General features: G+C 45.6%; 2 protein-coding genes across 11 annotated transcripts in view; both read left to right on the forward strand.

Annotated features, from left to right (window-relative positions):
* Positions 1–5,747, forward strand: part of ADAP2 (ArfGAP with dual PH domains 2) — a 31,536-nt gene extending 25,789 nt beyond the window's left edge. For 2 of the 9 annotated variants that reach the window (XM_082707366.1, XM_082707368.1), the window contains exons 9-11: positions 1,121–1,198; positions 1,897–2,125; positions 3,050–5,747. In XM_082707366.1, coding sequence (XP_082563492.1) covers positions 1,121–1,198; positions 1,897–2,125; positions 3,050–3,084 — 342 coding nt within the window. In that variant the 3' untranslated portion in view covers positions 3,085–5,747. Of the gene's footprint in view, positions 1–1,120; positions 1,199–1,896; positions 2,126–2,267; positions 2,393–2,998 lie in introns of all 9 variants that reach the window. The other 7 variants (XM_082707360.1, XM_082707365.1, XM_082707361.1 and 4 more) reach the window with 6 other exon arrangements.
* Positions 5,748–9,226: 3,479 nt separating this feature from the next.
* RNF135 (ring finger protein 135) lies at positions 9,227–27,791 on the forward strand. 2 transcript variants are annotated; one of them, XM_082707355.1, is made up of 6 exons: positions 9,227–9,697; positions 9,883–10,712; positions 19,577–19,726; positions 22,733–22,895; positions 26,051–26,140; positions 26,749–27,791. In XM_082707355.1, the coding sequence occupies exons 2-6, from the start codon at positions 10,344–10,346 to the stop codon at positions 27,276–27,278; spliced, it is 1,302 nt and encodes a 433-aa protein (XP_082563481.1). In that variant the 5' UTR covers positions 9,227–9,697; positions 9,883–10,343; the 3' UTR covers positions 27,279–27,791. The 2 variants fall into 2 exon arrangements, with proteins under 2 accessions (XP_082563481.1, XP_082563482.1); XM_082707356.1 differs by lacking the exon at positions 9,227–9,697 and having other exon boundaries at positions 9,881–10,712.

Here is a 27,791-nt window from a genome sequence, read left to right on the forward strand (position 1 = left end):
TCCCCAGCTTCCTTCCTCTTTCTTCCTCTTAAATCCATCTCACTGACCCCACTCCTAGGAAAGCATAGTTGAAAAGGGACTTTTGGGGGCAGCAGTTTTTGCACTTTTCAGAGCCCCTGTGTGCTTTGTGCTGGGGGCCTACCAGGACTGTCCAAGTGAGACAGACTCGTGGTGGGTCTGGGAACACACACCTATGCACACACATGGGCACACCCTTTCCCAGCACACACACCCTCCCTCCAGCTCAGCTCAGCCTCTGCTCTCGGTTGCTAAACCTGCCCCAACTCCCAGTGCTGCTCATTCCCACTGATCTGGGAAGGAAGGGAAGACTGGCTGCTCTTGGGCCTCCCTTGGAGGGTCCGGAGGGGTGGCGGCTCCTGCTGGGGACGAGGGGGGGCCAGCCTGGATCCCAAGAGGGGAGCAGCTCCAAGTCAGAAGTCTGACCGGAGAGGGTCTTGGCATTTGTGAGGGGAGGAATGGGGGAAGGGAAAGCAGAGAGAGCCTCCTAAAAAAAAAACCTCCAAAAACAGCAGCAATCCAATGTTGCCTTTTTTTTTTTTTTTAAAGGTGTTGTATCTTGACAGGATGGGTGTTAAGATTGCAGGGAAAGGTGTTAGGCAATCAGTAAGAAAGAAAGCCTCTGGGCAGCTTAAAAATGAGTCAAAGCACTGTGCATTTTATTTTCTGCCTTCACCAGTTGATGGTACAGCCACTCCCCAAGGGTTCTCGCCAGAGGCTTCCTTTCCCCTGACCTCTGTTAGAATTCCTCTCAAGGCCAGCGCTGTCAGCACTGCTGAGCGGTGACTGCTTCTAAATTTCTCCCACTTCCTTTTTCTGAAACTGCTTGTCCTTAGCCTGAGAAAGAGAAGAGCCCCTCTTCCTACCCACAGTAGCACCCAGAGGCACAGGATACAGCCGGCAGCGGGTGAGGAGGCGGGCAGAGCCTCCGGGAGGCACACTGGGGTGACTGAAGGGCCAAGGGACTGGCCAGCTCCCTCTGCCCAGCCCAGGCTGGCTCTCTGACCTCTCTCCGCCCACTCCCCCCACAAGCTCCCCACACCCCCGTTGCACCCCCACCCCCGCTTTGGCTGACCCTGCTATGAGCTTCCCTCTTTTGCAGCAGAAAGAACCTTTCAAGAAAAGGTGGTTTGTCTTGGATCCCCAGGAGCGGAGGCTGCTCTATTACAAGAACCCACTGGTAAGAATAGCTGCCCCCCACCCTCCGGTGCAGAGGACCCCCGACAGAGGTGGGGTCTGTGCTAGCCCGGGACCATGGGCAAGCGACAGCGTGGGAGAAACCTGGTGAGGGACACACCTGCACTTTCGCCCATCTCTAAGTCATCTCCTGTGCACAGAATTATTCTTGTCCACATTTAGGACATCCTCTGTGTATCCAGAATGCTGCTGATGTAGTTAAACAGGGTGTTCCTCGTCCTCCCGTCTCCAGGGCTCACTTCTCACGGGGAAGCTCGTGGTTAGGACTGTGGGCTTTAGAACTTTCAGTCCCGCCGCATAGTGGTATGCCTTGGGCAGAACACTTAACTCTCTCTGCCTCAGTTTCCTCCTCTGGGAAACAGGCTTGATAGCAGTGCTTCCTCAGAGATTGCGGTGAGGATTATGTAAATTACTTAAGGTCAAGCACTTGAAGTCTTGGTGCATAGTAAGCTGTCCCTAATGTTAAGTAAGTATCCTTTTAACAGATCACATGTGTGATTTCTTTTATAGTTTTGTAGCCCTTCAAATTCTGGGTCCCCACAAGCAGAGATCCCCAGTAAAGACCTTCACTACACACATGAAATATCTCTTTCTCAAACAGAGCTTGGGGGGATGTCCCAGCTGCAGGGGCCCGTCTGCCCCAGGTGTGGCCTCTGATGACCAGGTGTCCTCTGTCTTCAGGATGCCTTTGAACAGGGCCAGGTTTTTCTTGGGAGCAACGAGCAGGGGTACGGAGTATATGAAGACCTGCCCAAGGGCATCCGAGGGAACCGCTGGAAAGCTGGCCTCACCATCGTCACCCCCGAGCGGAGGTTCCTCTTCACCTGCCCCAGCGAGAAGGAGCAGAGGGAATGGCTGGAGAGTTTTCAGGATGTCCTCTCCCGCCCCTTGACGCCCCTCAACCTTCTCAGTAAGATGTGCAGCCTGGGCTTTGTTCTTTCGGCCAAGGGCAGAGGGCAGAATGGAGCCTCACAGGGTTCAGCTGTGAGCCCTGAAACTGAGCTCCGGGCTCCTGACTGTGCTTCTAACATTTTCTTCTCTTCCTGCCAAAGAAGAATACAGATGGTGCTCGCTGTTGCCAGGAAGCTCTCTCTGTCCATGCACAGCTCTTCTGTGGGGAGCTCTGCCCTGTTAGCTACCCGCCGCCCACCAGTCCCTCTCCACCTGAGAAACCCGGGTCTGTTATTATTAGCTATGGTCACACCCACTGGGCAACTCCTGGGGTCTTGGGTTCCTCTCCCCTCACAGAGGAAAGGCTATGTTGGGTGCCCTTCTTTTCTCTGCCTCCTCCCTTCTGTCGCTGCTCTCCTGCTCCTCCCCTTCCCCCCAGATGTGTGACAAGTAGGCTTCTGTCTGCTGACAGCCATGCGAAAAATGAGAAGACGTTCTGAGCGGGAGCAGGAAACTCCTGGCCCGGGGCCTGGTTTGCGGGCACCAGGAACAAGTTCTGTGTTTGAAAAAGGACAGACCCGAGGAGGAGACCCCACAGCGCCCCCTTAGGAGAAACCCTTGTGTCCTTTGAGTCAGATCAGCATAAACACACCTGCTTTTCCCTTTCCAAAATCTGAAAGCCTAGAGCCTGAGAAACAGACTTGAAAGTTGTTAGTAAAGCCCATCTGCTGGCGCTTCCTTGTCCCTGCTGGTGGGTCTGCGTGTCTGACTCTGTTTCCATGTCTCTCTCTCTCTGCGCTGGCGTGTGTCTCTCTCCGCCCTCGGTTGTTTTTTTAATTCTGGTTCTCTGTCACTGTGCCCCTGTCCCCTTGCTGTCCCTTCTCTCCAGCAGGACTACACTGGCACGGTTATCATCTGAGCTCTCTTCTTGCTCCCCTGACAGCTGCATCATCGGAGAGTGGCCACAGCAGCAGGTGACCCACTGGCTACCGGTCACCCGGAGCTCATGGTAGGAAGGACAAGTTCTAACCTCAGCCTTCGTTGCCCAGCAGGCATGCCCCGCCGTTCAGCAGCCATGGCTGGCCATGAACTGTGCCAAGACTGAAGCTTTGGCCTTTACCTGCTGGCTCCCTGGGCCTTCCCACGGCCCAGCTCAGGCGAGTCTTGGGCATCTGGCCCATGTCCTCAAGGCCTCAGACCTCTGGAATGAAAACACTGCATCGGAGAGCCACCCACCGTGTCCTGCAAGTAGAGGTTTGCTCAAAGAGAAAAAAAACTTGATTCTGGATGGAACCATGAAGAAGGAATCAGACAAATCCACACGAGGAACGGTCTATAAAACTGCCAGTATAAGATAAAGCAGTGAGGAAACTGTTCCACATTAAAGAAGACGAAGGAGGCAACAAAGTGGAATTCACAATTCTTGATTGGATCCTGGATTTTGATGCCTTTTTTTTTTTTTTTAAGATTTTTATTTTTCAATAATCTCTACACCCAACGTGGGGCTCAAACTCATGACCCCGAGATCAAGAGTCCCACGCTCCACCGACTGAGCCAGCCAGGTGCTCCCTGGATCCTGGATTTTTTAAAAAAGCAGCTATAAAGGACATGATTGAGATACTGGGGGAAGTCTGAATATGGATGCATATCAGCTAGTCAGATAGTGAGACGGATGATTATGTTGTATTTGTGTAGGAGATTGCACTTGTGCCTGTGGATACGTGCTGACATATTCAGGGGTAAAAATGTAATAATTTTTAGTCTACAACTGACTCTTAAATGGGTCAAGAAAGAATAAGTATGTGTGTACATGTATATATAGAGAGTATATACACACACATATATAGTGTGTGTGTGTCTGTGTGGAAGACAGGAAGTACACACACACACACACACACACCCAGGGAGAGAGAGAAAAAAGTGAGCCTCTGTGCAAAGTGTTAGCAACTGAGGGATCTAGATGAAGCAGAGATGGGTCTTTGTTGTCTTACTGGTGCACATTTTCTAGAGATTCAAAAGTGTTCAAATTAAACACTTGGAAACTGGGGGAAATTATTAAAGAAACACCCATTTGCACTCTTCCAAAGCAATTATATTTTCTACATGAATCAAAACAGTTCCTGGGGAAGTCTCGTCTTGGTACAGATTTTAGAAGAAATGAAAACCCAGAGAATACAAAACAAACAAGCAAAGACAAACACAAAAAACAAAACAATGTTCAGATCGATTATTGGAAGCAAAGAAGCAAGCCAGCTCCACTGAAACCCAGAGCAGAGAACTCTCCAGGCTGCCAGCCAGCTCTGGCCTTTCCGCAAACTCAAAATGGTCAGAAACCTCACTTTCCCACCTATGTGCCTTGGTTTTTCTCTTTCGGAGCAGGAAAGCGCACTGACTATTGAAATTCCATGGAAGCAACAAGTACTTTTGAGGCTATCCCAGGTGCCAGGCTCTGTGCCAGGCCCTGGGAACAGGGTGAGAACCAGCTGGTCCCTGCTTACCATGGATGACAGGCTGCTGCAAGGCCACGCCTCCATGGGGCAGGACAGTGCCACAAGTATTCAGGAAAGGAAGCACAGACAATTGTTGGAGCCTGGGTTTCACCTAACTGAGGGGGAGGGGGGCCTCCATCCTCTCCAGAAAGTGATGTTGAAGTGGAAACCTTAAAGACATTTAGAGGTAAGTCAACAGGAAGAGGAAAACACTCATCTCAGGGAAGAAAATCTTCAAAGTCCCTTAGGTGGGAAAGAAGAACTAAAAGAAATCTGGAATGGCTGAAGAGTTAGAGAAATAGATCACCACCGAGGTGCCTGCTCTACGACTCTTTGTCCTTCGGGTCACGTGCAGAAAGATATCTGGTGTGCTCTCTTCATTTTGGTGGAGACCCAGAGGGTTGGGAGGGCATTTAATAGAATCTCTTCTTTTTATGGGGTTTTCCTATGGAATCCTCAGAGGACAAGCAACATTATTGGAGTGTCTTTCCGGAGGCTTCCTGACAGCCCAGATGGAGATGGGTATGCTTCCTCTTCTGGCCCCTAAAGTACCTTGAAAATGTTTGTTTCAACACCTGCTGAATTGTATATTAATGGTTAATGTACTCATCTGCCTTTTTCACTACCTATGAGCTCCATCTAGAGAGGAAGGAAGGAGTAAACAGACAGTCACAAAGCTACTTGCTTGGCATTAAGAAGGAGAGTCCATGATCAGATTTGAGACTTAGGAAAACAAGGCAGCAACGTAGAGTGTGGGAAGGAAGCAGAGAGATCAGCGGGCAGTGTGGAGCGGGGGGCATTGCATGAATCACAAGCATCATAGGAAAGTGTAATTGCGGGCCTGCATCTGAGGCAGCACACCAGCTCTCCTTCCCACCTCTTCTCTCTTAAACATCCTTCTGTTCAGAAAAGAAAGCCATACCTCGTATCCACCTTAAACCTTACACTGCTCCAAGGCAATAAAACTCATCGGGATGCCAGATAGAGAGCCAATTTGAAATAGGAGTGACAATTTTCCTTTGTGAATTTTATTTTTTTACATTGTTCTATACTAAAATTGACTTATTTTGTACTGTTCTATAAATGTTAAGACATATATGGATTCCTGTAACTACCACCACAATCAGTAAAGAATGGTTACATCACTTTAAATGCTCCTGGGTGCTAGCTATCGCCCCCTTGCCCTGCCACCTGCCAACCACAGCTCTGGTCTTCATCGGCCCAGATTTATATTTTTGAGGGTGTCCTATGAATGGGATAATTCGAAATGTAATTTTTGATATTGGCTTCTTTCACTCAGTATAATGGCTTTGCAATTCATCTAAGTCATCACGTGTATCAACAGTTATCATTGCCGAGCTGTAGTGCATCCTATGGGTATACCATGGTTTGTTTATCCCATGGAAGAGAACTCCACAATAAAAAGGAATGAATTATTGATACACGCAACAGTATCCAGGAGTGAGCTGCTGGGTCACGTGGTAGGCGTATGTTTAACATTATAACAACCTGTCAAACTGTCTTCCAGAGTGGGCCTCGACCCTTTCCCATTCCCACTGGCAATGTGTGAGAGTTCCAGTTACCCTGCATCTTCACCAGCACTGGCTATTCTCAGTATTCTTAATTTAATGGTTCCCGTTGTAGTGGTGTCCCCATGGTTTTCATTTGCATTTCCCTATAGTGGCTGGTGACGCTGAACATCTTTTCCTGTGCTGATCTGCCAACCTTGTATCTTTGGAGAAGTGACTTGGTATCCATGTCTCATTTTTAAAAGAATTTATTTACTTTTCAGACAAAGATTTTATTTATTCATTTGAGAGAGAAATAGAACACAAGCCAGGCAGAGAGAGAGGGACACGCAGACTTGCCACCGAGCAAGGAGCCTGACATGGGGCTCAATCCCAGGACTCTGCGAACTTGACCTGAGCCAAAGTTAGACACTTGACTGACTGAGCCACCCAGGTGCCCCTCATTTCTTAATTGTATGGTTTCTCTTCTTTATTGTTGAGTTTTGAGAGTTCTTTATACATTCTTGATATCAGTCCTTTGACAGACATGGGATATGCAAATTTTTCCTCCCAATCTGTAGCTTTTTATTCTCTTTACAGTACCAGTGAAGTCTTTTTAAGGCATGGAGGTCAGGTTTTATGACTCCCTCTGTTTCGTGCAGATTTTTGTTGGTGACAAAGTTTGGCATTAAAACTGGGGTGTTTTGGCTTATGTTTGGATGTTTTGAATTCATAAAGAGTGGAGTGGAACTGAGGATGATGTTTATTTTATGACCTCTCCTGCCCCTAACAAAACACGCTTTATCCCTGAAGGAATCCAGTAACAGCAAAGCAAAGCACTGGTAGATGTTAACGATGGTCGTACCTTATTTCACCCTGTGCACAAATTCAGGATCTTGTCCTTTCCCATCTGACTTAACATTAGAACCCAGTGTCACAGGGATGTGTATTGACATATCTATTTTGTGAGTGTGTGTGTGCTTAAGACTTTATTTATTTTAGAGACAGCACACATGAGCTGGGAGGTGGTGGTGGGCAGAATCAGAGGGAGGGAGAGAATTGCAAGCAGACTCCCCATGGGGCACAGAGCTCGACTCAGGGCTTGATCCCATGACCACAGTATCTGAATCGCAGCTTAACCAGCTGAGCTACCCAGGCGCCCCTTAACACATCTCTTTGAATTTAACAATGAGGTCAGATTCTTTGGCAGAATATGAGTCTGACTTGCCTGACTGGTTTGATTTGGGAACTGGCCTTGCCAATTAGATTATGTGGCAATATTTTGCATAAATTGGACAAGCTAAATCTGTAGCTCCAAATTTTAAAGAAAATGTATTTCAAACATAGAAAAGTATCTTTCCAAAAATATTAGATTGACAAAGGTGTATTGAATTGAATAATATTATTCTAATTTTTCTATCCCTTTTTGAGTATATCATGTTTAACAAAGTGACTCATAAAAGAGTGGTAATTTGATAATTTGATAAGCTTTGGTGAAGTCTTATTAGCATACCACCCAGAAAATGAGAAAGTGAATACGTGCTTTTTTCTTTAATTTTTATTTATTTAATTTCTACACCCAACATGGGGCTTCAGACTCACAACCCCAAGATCAAGAGTTGCTTGCCCTTCCACTGAGCCAGCTAGGCACCCCAAGAAAGGGTGATTTTTGCAATACAGTTAGTTTCATATTCTTTGTTCTCAATTAAAATTGAAGGAAAATCAATCTGGTCAGCTGAGGGATTACTAAGTAATTTCTGATAATGGATCACTATGTGATCTTTTTTGCTCTTCAACAAACCGTGTGACACTGTAGTCATTCATATATGTGGACAAGGTTCCTCAGCACTAACATGTATACAGACAAAAAAAATAGAAATATAATTTATTACTGAAACTTGCTTAATTCTGTTGGTAAGTAATGTTCATCTCTCACATAATGCAATAGCGAAAATCCAAATAAAACAATTTGAAAATGGACAGGAGACCTGAATAGATTATTTTTTCAAAGAAGATGTACAAATGACCAGCGGGTGTGTGAAAATGTGCTCAACATCATAATCACCAGGGAAATGCAAAACAAAACACGAGTGAGAAACCATTTGCTATAAGAATAGCTATCAAAAAAGACAAGAGATAACAAGTATTAGCCAGGATGTGGAGAAGAGGGAACGAACCCCTGTGCACTGCTGGTGGGAATGTTAATTGGTGCAGCCAGGATGGAGAACAGTTATGGAGGTTCCTCAAAAAATAATATAATCCAGTAATCTCATTTCTGTCTATATATCTGAAGGAAATGAAATCATTGTCTCGAAGAGCTATCTATACCTCATGTTCATTGCAGCATAATACACAATTACCAAGACATAGATATAGCCTATGTCTACGTTATCAGACGAATGGATAAAGAAAATGCACACACACACACACCCCTCGAGGGCATGATGCTAAATGAAATCAGAGAAAAGCAAATACTGTATGATCTCACGTGTGGAATCTGAAAAAGCTAAATCAGAACCACAGAGTACAATGGTGATTGCCAGGGACTGGAAAGGAGTGGGGGAAATGGGAAGATGTAGGACAAAGTATAAATTTCCACTTACAGGATGAATAAATTCTGGGAATCTATCGTTTGGCATGGTGACTATTTTTTACCATTCTGTATATTTGAAAGTTGCTAAGAGCAGATCTTAAATTAAATTAAATTACATTAAAATTTAAATTATCTTAAATTAAATTACATTTAATTTATTAAATGTTAATTAAAATTTAATGTTAAATGTTTTAAATTTAAATTAGATCTTAAATTACAAAAAAAGGTAATTATGTGAGACGATGGAGGTGTTCATTAACCTTATATGATAATCATTTTGCAACATATGTGCATTAAATAAGTCATCATATTGTGTATCTTAAACTTAGAGACAATGTTATATAGGTCAGTTGAGGTAGCTCAGCAAAGCTGGAGAAAAAAGTAATGTTCATCCACAGATAAATGCATTTTGTAAAAGAAACCAGCACATCAATCTCATTAAGAGCTGTAATTCCAATAAAAATTTTGACTTTTTGTTTACCAGTTATTTATATATTTATATTTGTTTTGATTGACTGCTGGTAATACGTTTTTAAATATTTATTTGTTTGTTTATCTACCGTTAGTTCATTTCAGCTGAGCAGAGATGAGGATTCTGGTCTCTGCCTCTCAATTACTGCCCTGTAAACCTGAAAGTTCCCTCCGGGGAGGATGTGGTGCTCTTCCAGCGCCAGCGTTTTCCTGCTGTCATGAGCTTGGGACTGGAGAAACAGGAGAGCAGGAAGCGAGGGAGCCCAAGCAAGGCCCGCTACCTCAAGAAAACAAGACTTTCTAGTATTTTTGTCCGGATGCTTCTTGGGTAATGTGCTTTTAGCCAGCAGAGAGCAGTAAGAGGACAGGGGCACAATTCTGCCTTGTTACAGCGGTTTGAAAAGTCTAGGGGACACTCAACGTTGGCTGCGCGTTAGAATCCTCGGGGGAGGTTTTTACGAATCCCGGCGCCAGGCTCCCAACCCCGGACGACGAAATCAGATTCTCTGGGAGTGAAGCCCCCAGCGCCGGTATTTTTAAAGATTTTTATTTATTTATTTATTTGACAGATAGAGATCACAAGTAAGCAGAGAGGAGGGGAGGAAGCAGGCTCCCTGCTGAGCAGAGAGCCCGGGGCTTGATCCCAGGACCCTGAGGTCATGACCTGAGCCGAAGGCAGAGGCTTTAACCCACTGAGCCACCCAGGCGCCCCCAGCGCCGGTATTTTTAAAGAGCTAAGTGCACCGGGTGTTCTCTAACCCTTTTCCACTTTTTGGAGTGCTGGATGACATCTAGTGGGCGCCTTCTCATGAAAAAGCTCTTGAACCGAACCCTCTCTTTCTTCTGCTCTCAAGGGCTGTCGGGGTTCCGTTTTCATGGGCCGGGGTGAATGTGTGTCTGGCCCGGGAGGGAGGGCATCAAGCTAAAGGGTCTTTGGGACATCAACGGGTTCCTAGCGTTTGGGGGCGAGCTCATCCTCTGTGCAGGAGGCCGTGTCCCGCGCCAGGCCCGGGGAGACTCAAAGTCTGCTCATCAGGAACGCGAGACAGGAAGGGTGGGCCCAGGCGGGGAGAGGAAGGCCGAGGGAGGAGCCGAGGAGACGTCGCGGCTGGCGGGCGGTCCCCGACGAGGCCCTGACTTCCGCGTCCCGGCGTCGGGCGGCGCGGCCTGGCCACTATGGCGGGTGTGGACTCCGGCCTGGCCGTCCCCGTGTGGCTGGCCGAGGACGACCTGGGCTGCATCATCTGTCAAGGGCTGCTTACCAAGCCCGCCACGCTGCCCTGCGGCCACAGCTTCTGCCGCGACTGCCTGAAGGGCTTGTGGGCCGCGGGCAGCGCCAGTCCCCCGCGCTCCTGCCCCACCTGCCGGGAGAGCACCCCGGCGCCGCTGCACCTGCGGAAGAACACGCTGCTGCAGGAGCTGGTGGACAAGTACAGCCGAGCGCTGCGCGAGCTGGGGGCGGGCCCTGACCTCGGCCCCGCCCAGGGACGCGCCCTTGGCCTCGCGCCTGCGCCTGCGCCCCCGCGTGGCGCCGCCCAGCTGCCGGTAGGGAGGGGCTGCGCGCTGTCCTTGCGCTCCACCGCGCCCCACTCGGGCGCGCGGTCCCGACTCTGCCCCTTTGGCCCGGCTGGCGTGCTGTCTCGCCGGGCCGCCGTCCCTCTGTGCACTCCAGCTCTTGGGAGAGTTGGCCCAAGTATGAAGGGGGGCGGAAAACCCCAGTTTCCTGACATCCCACCAGCCTGGCTGATCCTTGGCCCGTTCCCACGCCTTTCCAGACTTACCGCTGTCTCTTTGAACGTTCTTACACTGGGGTAAGACAGAGCACAAAATTAGCCATTTGAGCCGTTTTTATGTGTACAGTTTAGTGCCATTCGTTATATTCTCAGTGATGTGCAGCTCTCACTCTGCACCGATGAAGCAGTAACTTCTCATTCCAACTCCCTGCAGCCCCTGGTAACCTCCAGTCAGTTTTCTGTCTCCCTGATTTGCCTACTCTAGATATTTTCGTATAATTGGAATCCTATAATATCTGTCCCTTTGTGTCTGCCTTCTTCCACTTACCGTAATGTTTTCAGGGTTCATTCATGTTGTAGCATGCACCCGAATTTTATTCCCTTTTGTGGCTGAATACTCTCCCATTGTATGGATGTACCATATTTGGTTTATTCATACACTGGTGGGCATTCGGATTGTTTCCGCCTTCCGGTGACTGTGAGCGATGCAGTGAACATTGGTGTGCAAGTAACCAAGTCCTTTTCAGTCCTTTTGGAGAAATAACCTAGGAGTGGACTCGGTGAGTGGTATAGGAGTTCTATGTTCAGCATACTGTGGAACACAGCTAAACCATTTTCCACAGCGTCTAAGACATTTTACATTTCCACCAGCAGAATTGGAGTTGCTGATTTTTCCACATCCTTGCCAATACTTAACTATTCATGTTATTTTGATCCCCCCCCCTTTGTTTTTTAGGATAGCCTTTCTATTAGGAGTGAAGTGCTTTGCGACTGAGGTTTTGATCTGCATTTCCCTGAGGATTGGTGGTGTTGACTACCTTTTCATGTGCTAATTGCTCATTTTTATATATTCGTGAGAGAAATGTTTATTCAGGTCCTTTGACTATTTTTAAAAATGGGGTTGTCTTTTTCTTGTTGAGATTTTTTTTTTAACATTTTATTTATTTATTTGAGATAGAGATTGAGGGAATGAATGGGAGGAGGGGCAGAGGGAGAAGTAAACTCCCTGCAGAGCCTAATGTGGGGACTGGATTCCAGGACCCTGGGATCAGGACCTGAGCCCAGGGCACTACTTAACTGACTGAGCCACCCAGCTGCCCTTTCTTGTTGAGTTTTAGGAACTCTTTATGAATTATGGATACTAAACCCTTATCAGATATATGGCTTGCAAATATATTCCCCCATCTTATGGGTTGCCTTTTACTTATGGGTTATCTTTTACTTTGGTGTCCTTTGATGCCTAATAATTTTAAGTTCTGCTGATGTCCCGTTTATCTGTTCCTTCTTTTATTTCTCTTGCTTCTGGCGTCATACCTAAATCCAGTGCCGAATTCTGAGATTATGAAGATTTTCCCCCATATTTTCTCTTAAGAGTTTTATGGTAGGGGCGCCTGGGTGGCTCAGTGGGTTAAAGCCTCTGCCTTAGGCTCAGGTCATGATCCCAGGGTCCTGGGATCAAGCTCCGCATCAGGCTCTCTGCTTAGCGGGGAGCCTGCTTCCTCCTCTCTCTCTGCCTGCCTCTCTGCCTACTTGTGATCTCTGTCAAATAAATAAAAAAATCTTTAAAAAAAAAATATTAAGTCTTATATTTAGGTTGGTGATTTATTTTGGGTTAATGTTTCGATATGGCATGAGGTAGGGGTACAACTTTACTCTTTGCATGTGGAAATCTAGCTGTCGCAGCACCGTTTGTCGAAGAGACTGTTCTTCTCCAGTGAGTGGATTCGGCATCCTTATAAAAAGTCAGTCAGCAGGGCACCTGGGTGACTCAGTGGGTTAAGCCTCTGCCTTCGGCTTAGGTCATGGTCTCAGGGTCCTGGGATCTAGCCCTGCATCGGGCTCTCTGCTCAGCAGGAAGCTTGCTTTCTCCCTCTCTCTCTCTCTCTCTCTCTCTGCCTGCCTCTCTGCCTACTTGTGATCTCTGCCTTTAAAAAAAAAAAAAAAAAAGTTGGTTGGCTATAGATGAATAGGCTTATTTCTGGACTCCTAATTCTATTCCTTTGGTTTTTTGGTTTATCCTTAGGTTAGTCCCACATTGTTTTGATTACTCTAGCTTCATAGTAAATTTTGAAATCAGAAACTCTGAGTCGGGGGCGCCTGGGTGGCTCAGTGGGTTAAGCCGCTGCCTTCGGCTCAGGTCATGATCTCAGGGTCCTGGGATCGAGTCCCACATCAGCCTCTCTGCTTAGCAGGGAGCCTGCTTCCTCCTCTCTCTCTCTCTGCCTGCCTCTCTGCCTACTTGTGATCTCTCTCTGTCAAATAAATAAAACTTAAAAAAAAAAAAAAAAAAGAAACTCTGAGTCTATCTGATTGTGTTCTTCTTTTTCAAGATTCTTTTGGCTCGGGACTCCTGGGTGGCTCAGTTGGTTGGACGACTGCCTTCGGCTCAGGTCATGATCCGGGAGTCTCGGGATCGAGTCCCGCATCAGTCTCCCAGCTCCATGAGGAGTCTGCTTCTCCCTCTGACTTTCTCCTCGCTCATGCTCTCTCTCACTGTCTCTCTCTCAAATAAATAAATAAAATCTTTAAAAAAAAAAAAAAAAGATTGTTTTGGCTCTTCAGGGCCCCTGCAATTCCATATGAATTTGAAGATGTTACCATTCTGCAAAGAAGGCTGTTGGAATTTTGAGAGGGATTTCATTGAATGTGTAGGTCATCTTGGGTATGGCATCTTTAACAATATTAAGTCTTCTTCCCCAAACGTTAAATATCTTTGCATGTATTTAGGTCTTTTTAACTTTCTTTTAGTTCCAAAAAGTTTCTGTAGGTTCCAAAAATAAAAGTCCTTTCATCTCCTTGGTTTAATTTATTCCTAGACATTTTACTCGTTTAGGTGCTGCTAAAAATGGAATTGCTTCCTTAATTTCCTTTTTGGATAGTTCACTGCAGGTGTATAAAAACACACTTCCTTTTGGGTGCTGATCTAGTGCCCTTCAACTTTGCTGAATTCATTCACTTGCTCTAGCAGCTTTCTTGTGGATTCTTTAGCATTTTATTTATAAGGTCATGTCCTATGGGAATAGAGATCATCTTATTTCTTTTTCAATTGGGATGCCTTTTATTTCTTGTTTAATTAATCTGGCTAAAATTTCCAGTACAATGTTGGGTAGCAGAACTGACATCAGGCATGCTTGCTTCGTTCCCTATCTTAGGCAGAAAGCTTTCAATCTTTCACCATTAAGTATGATGTTAATTGTGGGTTTTTCATAAATTCACTTCATTGTATTGAGGAGGTTCTTTTCTATTCCTGGTTTTCTGAGTGTGTGTGTGTTGTTGTTGTTTATCATGGAAGGTGTAAGATTTTGTCAAATGCCTTTTCTGCATCAATTGAAATGATTGTGTGTGTATGTGTGTGTGTGTTTCCTTCATTCTGTTATTATGGTGTATCAGATTGGTTGTTTTTTCTTAAATTGAACCACCTTCCATTCTTGGGATAAATTCCACTTCGTCATGCTGAGTTATCCTTTTAATATGCTGTTGGGTTTAGTTTGCTAGTATTTTGTTAAGGATTTCTTTCTTTTTTTTTTTAAGATTTATTTATTTATTTGACAGACAAATCACAAGGAGGCAGAGAGGCAGGCAGAGAGAGAGGAGGAAGCAGGCTCCCTGCTGAGCAGAGAGCCCGATGTGGGGCTCGATCCCAGGATCCTGGGAGCATGACCTGAGCTGAAGGCAGAGGCTTCAACCCACTGAGCCACCCAGGTGTCCCTTGTTAAGGATTTCTATATCAATATTCATAAGGGATATCGGTCTGTAATTTTCCTTTTTTTAAAATTATCTTTTATTTTTTCAGTGTTCAAAGATTCATTGTTTATGCACCACACCCGGTGCTCCATGCAATACATGCCCTCCTTTATACCCACCACCAGGCTCACCCATCCCCCACCCCATCCCCTCCAAAGTGTCTGTAAATTTTCTTGTGATGTGTTTATCTAGCTTTGGCATCAGGGTAATGCTGGCTTCACTGAGGAGTTAGGAAGGGTTCCATTCTCTTCAATGATATGGAAGAGTTTGAGAAGGATTGGTGTTAATTCTTCTTTAAGTATTTGGTAGAATTCACCAGTGAAGCCATCTGGTCCCGGAATTTTCTTTGCTGGGGTTTTGGTTACTGATTCAGTCTCTTTATTTGTTATACCTCTGTTGTGATTCTCTATTTTTTTTTTTTTTTAGTCAGTTTAGTCATTAATTTGTGTTTCTAGGGATTTATCCATTTCAGGTAAGTTATCTAATGTGTTGGCATACAAAGTTCATAATCGTCTTTTAAATTTTATTCTGTGAGGTCAGGTGTGATGTCTCCAGTTTACTTTCTTTCTAATTTTAGTTATTCATGTCTCCTCTATCTTTTTCCCCCCATTTCTTCTTCCTTTTAAAATTAACATATAATGTATTATTTGTTTCAGGGGTGTAGGTCTATGATTCATCAGTCATACACAACACCCAGCACTCACCACAACATATACCTCCCCATTGTCCATCACTCAAGTCACCCTATCCCCCCAGCAACCTTCAGTTTGTTTCCTAAGGTTAAGAGTCTCTTATGGTATGTCTCCCTCTCCAGTTTTGTCCTGTTTCATTTTTTCCTCTCTTCCCCCATGATCCTCTGCTTTGTTTCTTAAAGTCCTCATATCAGTGAGACCATATAATAATTGTCTTTCTCTGATTAACTCATTTCACTTAGCATAATACCCTCTAGTTCCATCCATGTTGTTGCAAATGGTAAGATTTCAAATTTTGAAGGCTGCATAGTATTCCAGTGTGTGTGTGTGTGTGTGTGTGTGTGTGCGTGTGTGCACATGTGCCACATCTTCTTTATCCATTTATCTGTCAGTGGACATCTAGGCTCCTTCCATAGTTTGGCTGTTGTGGACGTTGCTGCTATAAACATTTGGGTGCACGTGCCCCTTCAGATCACTACATTTATATCTTTGGAGTAAATACCCAGTAGTGTGATTGCTGGGTCATAGGGCAGCTCTATTTTCAACTTTTTGAGGAACCTCCATGCTGTTTTCCAGAGTGGCTGCACCAGCTTGCATTCCCATCCTCTCTTTTTCTTTATCAGTCAAGCTAAAGATTCATCGAATTTGTTGATTTTTTTCAAAGAACCAACTTTTGTTTCATTGATTCTTTCTATTGTTTTTACATTCTCCATTTTATTTATGTCTAATAATTTTTATTATTTCCTTCCTTTGGTTAGCTTTGGGTTTTGTTTGCCCTTTTCCCCCCTAGTTTCTTAAGGTATAAATTACAGTGATTGATTTAAGATCTTTCTTCTTTCTCTTTATTATTTTTTTAAAGATTTACTTATTTATTTGTTTGTTTGTTTTTAATTTATTTATCAGAGAGAGAGAGGGCACAAGTAGGGGGAGCAGCAGGCAGAGGCAGAGGGAGGAGCAGGCTCCCCACTGGGCAAGGAGCCTGATGTGGTCTCAATACCAGGACCCTAGGATTATGACCTGAGTCGAAGAGAGCTACTTAACCAACTGAGCCACCCAGGCACCCCCCGTAATATTCCTTTTTTTTTTTTTTTTTAAAGATTTTATTTACTTATTTGACACACAGAAACACAGCCAGAGAGGAAACACAAGCAAAGGGAGTGGGAGAGAGAGAATCAGGCTTCCCGCTAATCTGGGACCCTGATGTGGGGCTGGATCCCATCCTGGGATCATGACCTGAGCTGAAGGCAGACGCTTAATGACTGAGCCACCCCTCCCCCATAATATTCTTGAAGAGAGTTGAGGTCACGTTGTATAACCAGGTTATATCCTCTTTTTTTTGTTTGTTTTAATTAATTGAGTTTATTTTTTAGAGTAGTTCTAAGTTTACAGAAGATTGAGCAGATAGCATGGCAAGTCCCCATATGCCCCACACAGTTTGCCCTATTATTAACATCTTGCATTAGTGTGGTACATTTGTTGCAACTGATGAATCAATATTAATACATTATTTACCAAAATCCATAGTTGAGTTTTGCATAGCGGCTGTATTGTAGCCAATGAGGTTTGTCCAAGGCTTGATTATTGCCAATTGAAACTAAAACCCACAGTTGATATTAGGGTTCACTCTGTGTTATACAGTTTTTTTTTTTTTTTTAAAGATTTTATTTATTGGGACGCCTGGGTGGCTCAGTTGGTTAAGCAGCTGCCTTCAGCTCAGGTCAGGATCCCAGCGTCCTGGGATCGAGTCCCACATCGGGCTCCTTGCTCCGCAGGGAGCCTGCTTCTCCCTCTGAGTCTTCCTTCCACTCTGTCTGCCTGTGTTCGCTCTCATTCACTCTCTCTCTGACAAATAAATAAATAATATCTTTTAAAAAAAAAAAGATTTTATTTATTTATTTGACAGAGAGAGAGATCACAAGTCGGCGGAAAGTCAGGCAGAGAGAGAGAGAGAGAAGCAGGCTCCCGCTGAGCAAAGAGCCCGATGCGGGGCTCGATCCCAGGACACTGAGACCATGACCTGAGCCGAAGGCAGCGGCTTAATCCACTGAGCCACCCAGGCGCCCCTGTACAGTTTTTTTTTAATCACTTTTTAAAAAGATTTTATTTGTTTATTTGACAGAGAGAGAGAGATCACAAGCAGGCAGAGAGAAGGCGGAAGCAGGCTCCCTGCCGAGCAGAGAGCCTGATGCGGGGCTCGATCCTAGGATCTGAGATCGTGACCTGAGCAAGGCAGAGGCTTAACCCACTGAGCCACCCAGGCGCCCCTCCTCTACAGTTCTATAGGTTTTGACAAACACATGATCTCATGCAGCTACAGTTATGGTGTCATACAGTTTTACTGCCCTGAAAATCCCCTGTGGTCCACCTCTTTGTACCTTCATCCCCACCCCTGGCAACTGCTGATCTTTTTTTACTGTCTCTTTAGTTTTGCTTTGTTTTTTTTTTTTAAGATTTTATTTATTTATTTGACAGAGAGAGATCACAAGTAGGCAGAGAGGCAGGCAGAGAGAGAGAGAGGAGGAAGCAGGCTCCCTGCTGAGCAGAGAGCCCGATGCGGGACTCGATCCCAGGACCCTGAGATCATGACCTGAGCCGAAGGCAGCGGCTTAACCCACTGAGCCACCCAGGTGCCCGTGTTTTGTTTTGTTTTTTTCCCCAGAATGTCATATAGTTATAATCATACAATTTCTGGACTTTCTGGGTAGTGTTCTTTGACTAAACAAAATTATGGTTTGTGGCTTGGTAGCCCATTTCTTTTTATTTCTGAAAAATATTCCATTACCCAAATGTACCACAATCTATCCATTCACCTTCTGATGGTACATATCGGTTACTTCCATTTTTTTATGATAATGATTAAAATTGTTTTCTTCTTTTTTATTATAAATACAACATCGTCCCTCAGGTCTTTAAAACTCTTCACTAATGTTGCTTATGGTGACTGCATATACTTCCCATTGGCTATTAAGTAAAAATGATTGTTTTTAGATGGCAGGATATTGGATGATTTAAAACATTTCCTCTTTCTCATGCTCTGCAGTTTCTTTTAGAGTTTATTTATTTATTTGAGAGAGAGAGAATGAGCAGGGGGAGGAGCAGAGGGAGAGGGACGAGCAGGTCCCCCCACCACTCAGCGGGGAGTCCGACGCGGGGCTCTATCCCAGAACCCAGGCATCATGACCTGAGCTGAAATCAGATGCTTAACCAACTAAGCCACACATGTGCCCCTCATGCTTCGCACCGGCCTAAACATCCCCAGAACCTATTTACCTCCTTGGAAATGTCTCTGATATAAACTCACTGCGATGAGTGTGCATTCCTTTAATGAATAGAAAAAACAATGTACTTATTCTTTTAAGTTTTTAATTTGCCCCAGTGCTAGGATAAGGGCTCCTTTCTTCAGTTCCAGTCACCTAATATTTAGGAGTGGGGCCTGGAAATTTAAGAGCAAATGTTGTTACCAGTGGTCGGCTACCTCCCTCTCTAAAGTAGCCCAATTATGGCTTCCAGAACACATGCTGCTTTGAGGGACATCAGACTTCTTAGAGATACAGAAGGTCCTGGGTCAATTCCAGTTTTTGAGGTCCTAGCATGATTTTAAAAATGGAAAATGTCAAAACAAAGTTATAAAAACTCTGGTTTATTGACAGTTGGTTGATGAACACGTTGTATTTCTGTGACTCTGTATAGAACCCCTTTTGGAGGGAGTGCAGTGTTCACCATTGAAGTCTGGGCCCCACCTTCCTCTGATGAGTGCCACCAGGTCTGGAAGTTGTTGCCAGAATGTTGGCTGCAGAACTTCCACTCCCAGCCAGGCAGCTGAGCAGATCAAGGTCTTTAAGTGGGATTGTGTAGCTCTCTAGTCTGAGGGTCCCTTTAAATGGGCAAGATGTAGGGGCGCCTGGCTGGCTCAGTCGGAGGAAGACCGTGGGACTCCTGATGCATACCCCCCCGGTCAGCATCTCTGCTCTGACTTCTGTTCAGAATGAGCCCATAGGTTTCTTTAGGCTTTTAGGCTTCGTTTTCACCCACTGCCCCCTAGGCTGGGGATGGGCTCTGGTTCCCTGTTAAAGCTACCGGACAGTCATCAGGCATGCAAAAGCTCTGAGACATCTACCTCCTTGTCCTTTGGACATTTTTGTGACTCTGTTGCCTGCTTCCTTTATGCAGTGTTGAGAGCCCCTTCAGTCGAGAGCTGGGTCCTAGGTCTAGCTCTGGGTTCTGCTTTCTTCTTTTAAAGGCTGCGGCACAGAAGAGAATTATAGAAGTTGTGCGTGAGCTGGCAGAGTTGGCAGAAGAGCTCGTAGACATTGTCAAGAGTCTTCAGAGTCAAAGGGACGTCCCTGAATCCGGACCAGACAATGACAGGAGCACCCTGAGCATGAGCATGGTAGGCTCAGCCCCGAGGGGAAAGCGGGAAAGTGTGTGCCAGGGACGGGGCTAGGGGCAGCTTCTGGCTGGAGCCGAGGAAATATGTTGGGAGTTGAGGGATGCAGTAAGTCTTCATCTTTTACCATTTTCTTACTGTCCCACATGGATGACCGGAAGTGTGATGCTTGAGGTGAGGTAGGGGAGCGTGGGGGGGGGGGCAGGTTTCCATCCTTATCTCTGCCTCTAACCAGCTCTGAGATTCCCCAGGGACGTCTATGCAAATCCTGCAGACAGTCTAGTCTCCACCTTTCCTCAGCCTTTGACCACACCCTCATTCCTGAAGCTTTCTTTTCCTTTAGCTTCTAGGACCAGGAGTCTTCTGACCTTCCCCTCTTTCTCTGGCTGCTCCTTCCCCACCTGTCTTGCAGGCTCACTCTCTTTTCCTCTCCTCAGCAACAAAATGCCTAAATCCCTCAAGGCTGAGGGGTACGTCCCTATCTGTTTTCTGCTGAGTGGTTTTCCCCATACCATGGCTTTAATTACCACCCCATCCGCGAGCACAGCTCCAGCCTGGACTCCTCTCTGAGCTGTGGTCTGCTGTCTTCCTTCTCACCTTTCCCTCTTGCTTTCTTTCTTTTTTTTTTTTTTTTTAAAGATTTTATTTATTTATTTGACAGAGAGACATCACAAGTAGGCAGAAAGGCAGGCAGAGAGAGAGAGAGGGAAGCAGGCCCCCTGCTGAGCAGAGAGCCCGATGCAGGACTCGATCCCAGGACCCTGAGATCATGACCTGGGCCAAAGGCAGCAGCTTAACCCACTGAGCTATCCAGGCGCCCATCCTTCTTGCTTTCTCAAAGGCATTTCCCATACTGTTTCTCCTCTGGGAGTTCCTGTGGCTGGCCCTGTGATCCTTCTAAGGGCACAACCTGGGAATCATGTCACCCCCTCCCTCACCGGCCTAAACATCCCCAGAACCTATTACTACTCTTGAGATCCTTGAAGATGTCTCTGATCCAAGCCTCTGATCATTTTTTTTTTTTAAGATTTTATTTATTTATTTGAGAGAGAGAGTGCGTAAGAGAGAGAACACAAGCCATGGGTGGGAGGAGCAGAGGCAGAGGGAGAAGCAGGCCCCCCACAGAGCAGGATGCCCAAGGAGGCAGCGCTCCATCCCAGGACCCTGAGACCATGACCTGAGCGGAAGGCAGCCACTTAAATGACGGAGCCACTCAGGCGTCCCAAGCCTCTGATCATTTCTTGCCTGGGTTGCTGCAATAATTAATTACTCCACTCTGTTCCCACTGGTCTGCTCTCCTCATGGTTGTCAGAGTGACCGTCTCAAACATAAATCTGATTTACAACATCTCCAGTGACATCCGCTTATGTGGGATTAAGGCCCAAATCCTACAGGGCCCTGCAGGACTCCCTCCCTGTCTGCCCCCCCCCCTTCAAGCCACAGCCACTCTGGCCCCTATCAGTCCCTCTAGGGTGTCATGTTTTTTCCCACCACGGGGTGCACTCCGAGGAATATTCTTCTTTCGCCCTGTCACCAAGATAACCCCTGGTCATCCTTCAGACCCCAGCTGGATCATCACTTTCCTGGAGAAACCTTCACTGATTTCCTCGAACAAGTCCTGCTATTAGAGGCTCTTACGATTCCACCTGCAGCAGTTACCACAGCTTGCAACTTGATAAGGACGGGCGCTATCATTTATTCATATCTGTTTTCCCTCTTCCCCTGCCTGGGACTCTAACCTTCATTAGGGTAGAGACCTTGATGACTTTCGTTCTTTTGTTCACTCTTGTATCTCCAGGCCTTGAAAGGGCCTTGCCACATAGTAAGTGCTCAGCAAATACCCAGGAGTCTTCAAGAGCTGCAGGGTGTTGAGGGGAGGAAAGCCTGAAAGTCTGACTCTCACACTTGACGTTGCATTCGTCTGATGTGAGGACTAAAACAGCTCTGGTAATAAATGCTCAAGCGGTGGGAAAATGCAGGATGGTAAAATTCACTGTAGGGATTTAGTTCACTCTTGTGAGCTCTAACTTCTTTTGCAAGAGGGGGATAACCAACTTACCTGGGAAGGTTGTTATACAAATTAGAAGTAAGCCACGGGGGTGGGGGGCACCTGGGTGGCTCAGTGGGTTAAAGCCTCTGCCTTCGGCTCAGGTCATGATCCCAGGATCCTGGGATAGATCGAGCCCCATATTGGGCTCTCTGCTCAGTGGAGAGCCTGCTTCCCCCTGTCTCTCTGCCTGCCTCTCTGCCTACTTGTGATCTCTCTCTCTCTGTCAAATAAATAAATAAAATCTTAAAAAAAAAAAAAAAAAGGAAGCCACGGGAAGTCCTCTATCCGTGATGCCTGCTACTTTACTCTTGGTAAGAAGAGTGGAAAATTGAGTATGCAGAGTTGGGAAAGAATGTCAGGGACCAAAAGTGGCAAGGTGGGAGCAGATGAGAGGCTCTGTTGGGGAATAACAGGACCCGAGGTTAAAGAAAGTCAGGGAGCATGTGTTGGCAGCCCCAGAGAGCTGGGAGAGCCTGGATGCCCAGCCGGATATCTATGCGGGCTCTTGAGAGGAGAGGTAATAGAATGATAACCTTCCGGGGAAGATTATTTTGGCCTCTATAGCTGATCTTAGTGACTCTCTGTATTATTTATTCTGTAAAGCCCCTAAAGGATGGGCTTACAAATTTTACTACTTTTTTGGATATTACCTAAGAAATCTATATTCATTATAGAAAATACTAGAAAATGCATAGCAGTTCAAAGAAAACAAAGGAACATCTTCCGTAACCCTACCATGCAGAAATTACAACCCCTTTAATATTTTTCCTGCACGAAGTGTTCTTCCAAATTGCTTTCAAGGCATATAGTTTGAGGGCCTAATTGTGTTTTTAAAAATCTGTGAGGAAGTAGAAAATTATAGATGGCATAATTAGAATATATTATTTGATGCACAACTTAGGAGACTAATTATTTAATTTGTTTTTTTTTTAAATTTGTTTTTAATGATTGATCAATAGTCTTCTTCTGGTGAGATGGACCTTTCCTTGGCTTCTTCAAAACCAATGACTTCCAATACACCTGAGAGAAAAACAAGAGACATTCTGCATGACCTAGAAGAAATCCAGAAAAAATTACGGGAAAACCTCACATGGAAAGAGCCCCTCGAAGAACAGATGCAGGGTGAGTTTACTGGGTGAAAGAGGATTGGGGCGCCTGGGTGGCTCAGTTGGTAAAGCAACTGTCTTCAGCTCAGGCCATGATCCTGGAGTCCTAGGATCGAGTAGCGCATCGGGCTCCCTGTTCAACAGGGAGTCTGCTACCCGCCTTCTCTTCTTCTCTCTCTCATTCTCTCAAATAAATAATAAAAAAAAAGTCTTAAAAAAAAAGAAAGGATTAAGTATGGAAGTTGGAGGAAATGACCAAAACAATGACAAATGGCTTTGTGGGTTTTTTTTTTTTTAATTAGCTTATAATGTATTATTTGCCCCAGGGATACAGGTCTGTGAATCATCAGTCTTATACAATTCATAGCACTCACCATAGCACATACCCTCCCCAATGTTCATAACCCAGCCATCCTAACCCTGCCCCCCAACCCCCAGCAACCCTCAATTTGTTTCCTGAGATTAAGAGTCTCTTATAGTTTGTCCCCATCCTGATCCATCTTGGTTCATTTTTTTCCCTCCCTCCCCACCACAACCCCCACCCTGTCTCTCAAATTCCTCATATCAGAGAGATCGATAATTGTCTTTCTCTGGTTGAATTATTTCACTTAGCATAATACCCTCTAGTTCCAACCATGTTATTGCAGATGGCAAGATTTCGAGGGTTTTTGATGGCTGCATAGTATTCCATTGTATATCTATATATCTATATATAGATATAGATATATATATACTGCATCTTCTTTATCTATTCATTCATTGATGGACATCTAGGTTCTTTCCATAGTTTGGCTGTTGTGGACTTTGCTGCTATAAACATCTGGATGCATATGCCCCTTCGGATCCCTACACTTGCATCTTTAGGGTAAATAGGCAGCAGTGCGACTGCTGGGTTGTAGGATAGCTCTATTTTCAACTTTTTGAGGAACGTCCATACTGTTTTCCAGAGTGGCTGCACCAGCTTGCATTCCCATCAACAGTGTAGGAGGGTTCCCTTTTCTCTGCATCCTTTCCAACACCTGTCATTTCCTGACTTGTTATTTTTAGAATGGCTTTGAATTTGGGGGATAGGATCCCAGAGCCCAGCTGTGTTATCCCTATGCTATTGTTAATGAGGACGGGGTGGGTGGAGGTGTTTTTTGCGCCTGGATATATGTTTTGAATATGGCTAGAGGTATGATGTCACCTAGGCTTTTTAAAGGTAGAGACTCATTTTCCTCAAACCTCTATATCCAGAACCTAGAACTGATTTTGCTGCTCTAAGAAGATTCAGAAACAGACTGCTTTTTATGTTTAAATATATATTGTTTTTAAAGATTTTATTTATTTATTTGACAGAGAGAGATCACAAGCAGACGGAGAGGCAGGCAGAGAGGGAGATAGAGGGAAGCAGGCTCCCTGCTGAGCAGAGAGCTCGATGTGGGACTTGATCCCAGGACCCCGAGATCATGACCTGAGCCGAAGACAGCGGCTTAACCCACTGAGCCACCCAGGTGCCCTGCTTTTTATGTTTAACTATTAAATGTCTTTGTATACAAAGCATGTTACTTTGTAAATTGTCCTTGATAAGTTCTGTTAAAATGTCATCTCTGGTGGGCATGCTAATAGTAACAGTAACAACATGGAGAAAAACCTCTCTGTTCTGACTTCCGAGGTTCTGTATTATAAGCCTCTTCACACCTGACCCTCAGATACAAGCTCTGGGCTCCCTCCTTTCTGTCTCCACCTCTCGCCACTGCCAGCTTTATATACTTTAGAGACATATTGCTTATAACTATTTTTATGTTTAAATGATGTTGCTCTGCTTAAAAAGTTATTTTTTATTTAGGTGGAGAAACATTATCTCTTGGGAAAAGTTTCTCAAGGAATCAAGTTAGAGCACGGTTTATTAGTTGTTCCAAAACCTGAGAAATACATGCCCTCTTGGCTTCTGTGCGCCCCTAAATTTAGACTGGGTTCCTTAGTGATCTTAGTTGCTTAAACAAATTTAAAATCAATATTTAGGGGCACCTGGCTGGCTCAGTCAGTAGAGAATGCCACTCTTGATCCCAGGGTTGTGAGTATAAGCTCCATATTGGATGCAGAGAGTACTAAGAAATAAAATCTTTAAGGGGCACCTGGGTGGCTCAAGTGGGTTAAAGCCTCTGCCTTTGGCTCAGGTCATGATCCCGGGGTCCTGGGATCAAGCCCTGCATTGGGCTCTCTGCTCTGTGGGGATCCTGTTTCCTCTTCTCTCTCTCTGCCTACTTGTGATCTCTGTCTGTTGAATAAATAAATAGAAAATCTTGAAAAAAAAATAAAATCTTTAAGTAAATAAATAAATTATTTTTAGATTTTGGGGTTAAATTTTAAATTTTAAAATTCAGGGGCGGCTGGGTGGCTCAGTTGGTTAAGCAGCTGCCTTCGGCTCAGGTCATGATCCCAGGGACCTAGGATCTGGTCCCTCATTGGACTCCTCGCTCAGCAGGAAGCCTGCTTCTCCCTCTGCCTGCCCCACCCCCTGCTTGTACACATGCTCTTGTCTTTCTCTCTCTCACACAAATAAATAAATAAAATCTTAAAAAAAAAAAAAGAAAATTTAAATTCAGAAATCAAAACAATATAAAAGCATACAGTGAAGGTCTCTTTCCCACCCTTGTCCCATTTTCCTATTGCCCTGTCTCAGTTAACCGTTTGTATTAGTTTCTTGAGTGCCCATTCAGAATTTACTTATGGAAGCTAACAGTTTAAATAAAGCACTGATGGAGGGGGCAGGGCCGTGGTCGTGGGTATTCTGGGTGTTAGGGTGCTGTGATCCCCTGGAACTGTAATTTATTTGATAGATAGGCACCTCACACTTACTTCCTATGTAGCTGGCACTCTGCTGAGTGCTTAGAACATAAATATGAGCAAGGTCTCTACCGGCAAGGAGGTTAGAGCTTCCGGGGGTAACAGGCAGTTAAAAAAAAAAAGTATGGTGAGAACATGAGTCTGCACTTACCTGAGAAGGAAGTTGTGCCTGATTAAAGTCTGCCCCTAAAAAAAATGTGTGAGGAAATTTGATGAAGCAGACAAGCCGTGTTCCCTGACCATGACGTTCGGGTACCCTTGTATTTGCTTTTTGTTTGTTTATTTATTTATTTGTTCTTTTGATGCCACTTTTTCCCCTTCCCGATTTTCTGAAACCCTTAGTGGAACTCCAGGAAGCTCCCCATTCTGCTTCATGCCTGCTGCCTGGCCAGAGCCACCCAGCTCTTGAGAGGGCCTCCAGGTTTGCTCAGTGTAAGTATGTGGGCTGCGGACACTTAGGCTGGGCCTGCCAGTCCCCCTCCCTGCTGCTGGGTCTGTTCCTTGGCTCACGAGGGGATCTGATTACCAAGACAAAGGGAATTGAAGACTCCCAAATTCCAGGCTATGCTGAGTGGGATTCCGAGACAGCTTCCTGAAAGAGGCCTAATGGGGAAGTAAATCTTAAGATGGAAAAAGGGTATTGTGATGAGAACAGCACCAGGGATGTGTACAGAAAACTGCAAGTGGACCTACCAGTTTTAATGCCAGTGTGAGTAAAACTTTATCACACCCAAAGGTACAAAGCTGCCTTTTTGTGGAGTGCCTGGGTGGCTCAGTCAACTAAGTGACTGCTTTCAACTCAGGTCAGGATCCCAGGGTTCTGGGATGGAGCCCCCTACATCAAGGTCCCTATACAGAGGGGAGTCTGCCTCCCTCTGTCTCTCTCCCCTCCCCTTACCTTTCCCCCTGCTCCTACTCTGGCTGTCTCTCAAATGAATAAATAAAATCTTTAAAAACAAAATAACAAAAAAAACCCCAAAAGCCCAAAGCCGCTTTTTACTTTTAAAGCGAGCCTGTCCTATCCTTGTTCTTTCCCTCAGGGGCCATCAGTCTGACCTTTGACCTTCGCAGCCACTCCTGCAGCTTAAAGGTGTCCAAGGATGGCCTGGCGGTGACTGTGTCTCACTGCCCACAGACCCATCTCTGGAGTCATGAGAGGTTTGTGAACTGCCAGGCCTTATGCTCCCAGGCCTTTTCTTCTGGGCGACAGTACTGGGAAGTGGACACTCAGCGTTGCAGCCACTGGGCAGTTGGGGTGGCTTCCTGGGGGATGAAGCGTACCCAGATCCTGGGAAGGACAAGCGACTCCTGCTGTATAGAGTGGAAGGGGACGGGCCAGCTCTCTGCATGGCACATGGTCGAGGAGACTGTCCTCGGCTCAGACAGACCTATGGTGGTGGGCGTCTGGCTGGACCTGGAGGAGGGGAAACTTGCCTTCTATTCAGTGGCTAATCAGGAGAAGCTTATATATGAGTGCCCGGTCCCAGCCTCCTCTCCTCTGCACCCCGCCTTTTGGCTCTATGGCTTAAATCCTGGAAACTCTCTGACTATAAGGCCAGTAAATGTGTAAAGTTTCCCTGGATGTCAGAACCTGGTGGTCCTGGCCTTTCAAACCAGGCCCTTGACAACAGTCCCATTTCTGGAATTAATGGGTGTGCAGCAAATGGCTAATTGCAGGCCTGGGATGGGCAGACTGCACATTCCTGGGAGAGCATGGGCCCTTGACTGGCTCCTGGGAGGCAACCCCTAAGCCCTTGGGGTATCCTGGCTGATAAAAGTGTTTTTGTTTACCCGTGGCCTTGGGCCAGGAGGTATCAGCTTGACCTCTGGAGGGGCTGGAGACTAAGGCCTGCCCCTGTGACCGACCCCTGGGAAAAGCCTTGTGCATCAAGGCTGGGGGGATCTTCCCTGGTTGGGAGTCCTCTTGTACACTGTCACACATTGTCACTAGGAGAATTCACATTGTCCTTGTGACTCCACCGGGAAGGAGAGTACGTGTCTCTTGGCCCATGTCCCATGTGCCTTTTTCTCCCGCTGATTTTAATCTGTATCCTTTTACTGTAATAAACTGTAGCCAAAACTA

This window comes from Mustela nivalis (genome assembly GCF_964662115.1).
Source record: "Mustela nivalis genome assembly, chromosome: 17".
NCBI classification, from domain to species: Eukaryota; Metazoa; Chordata; class Mammalia; order Carnivora; family Mustelidae; genus Mustela; species Mustela nivalis.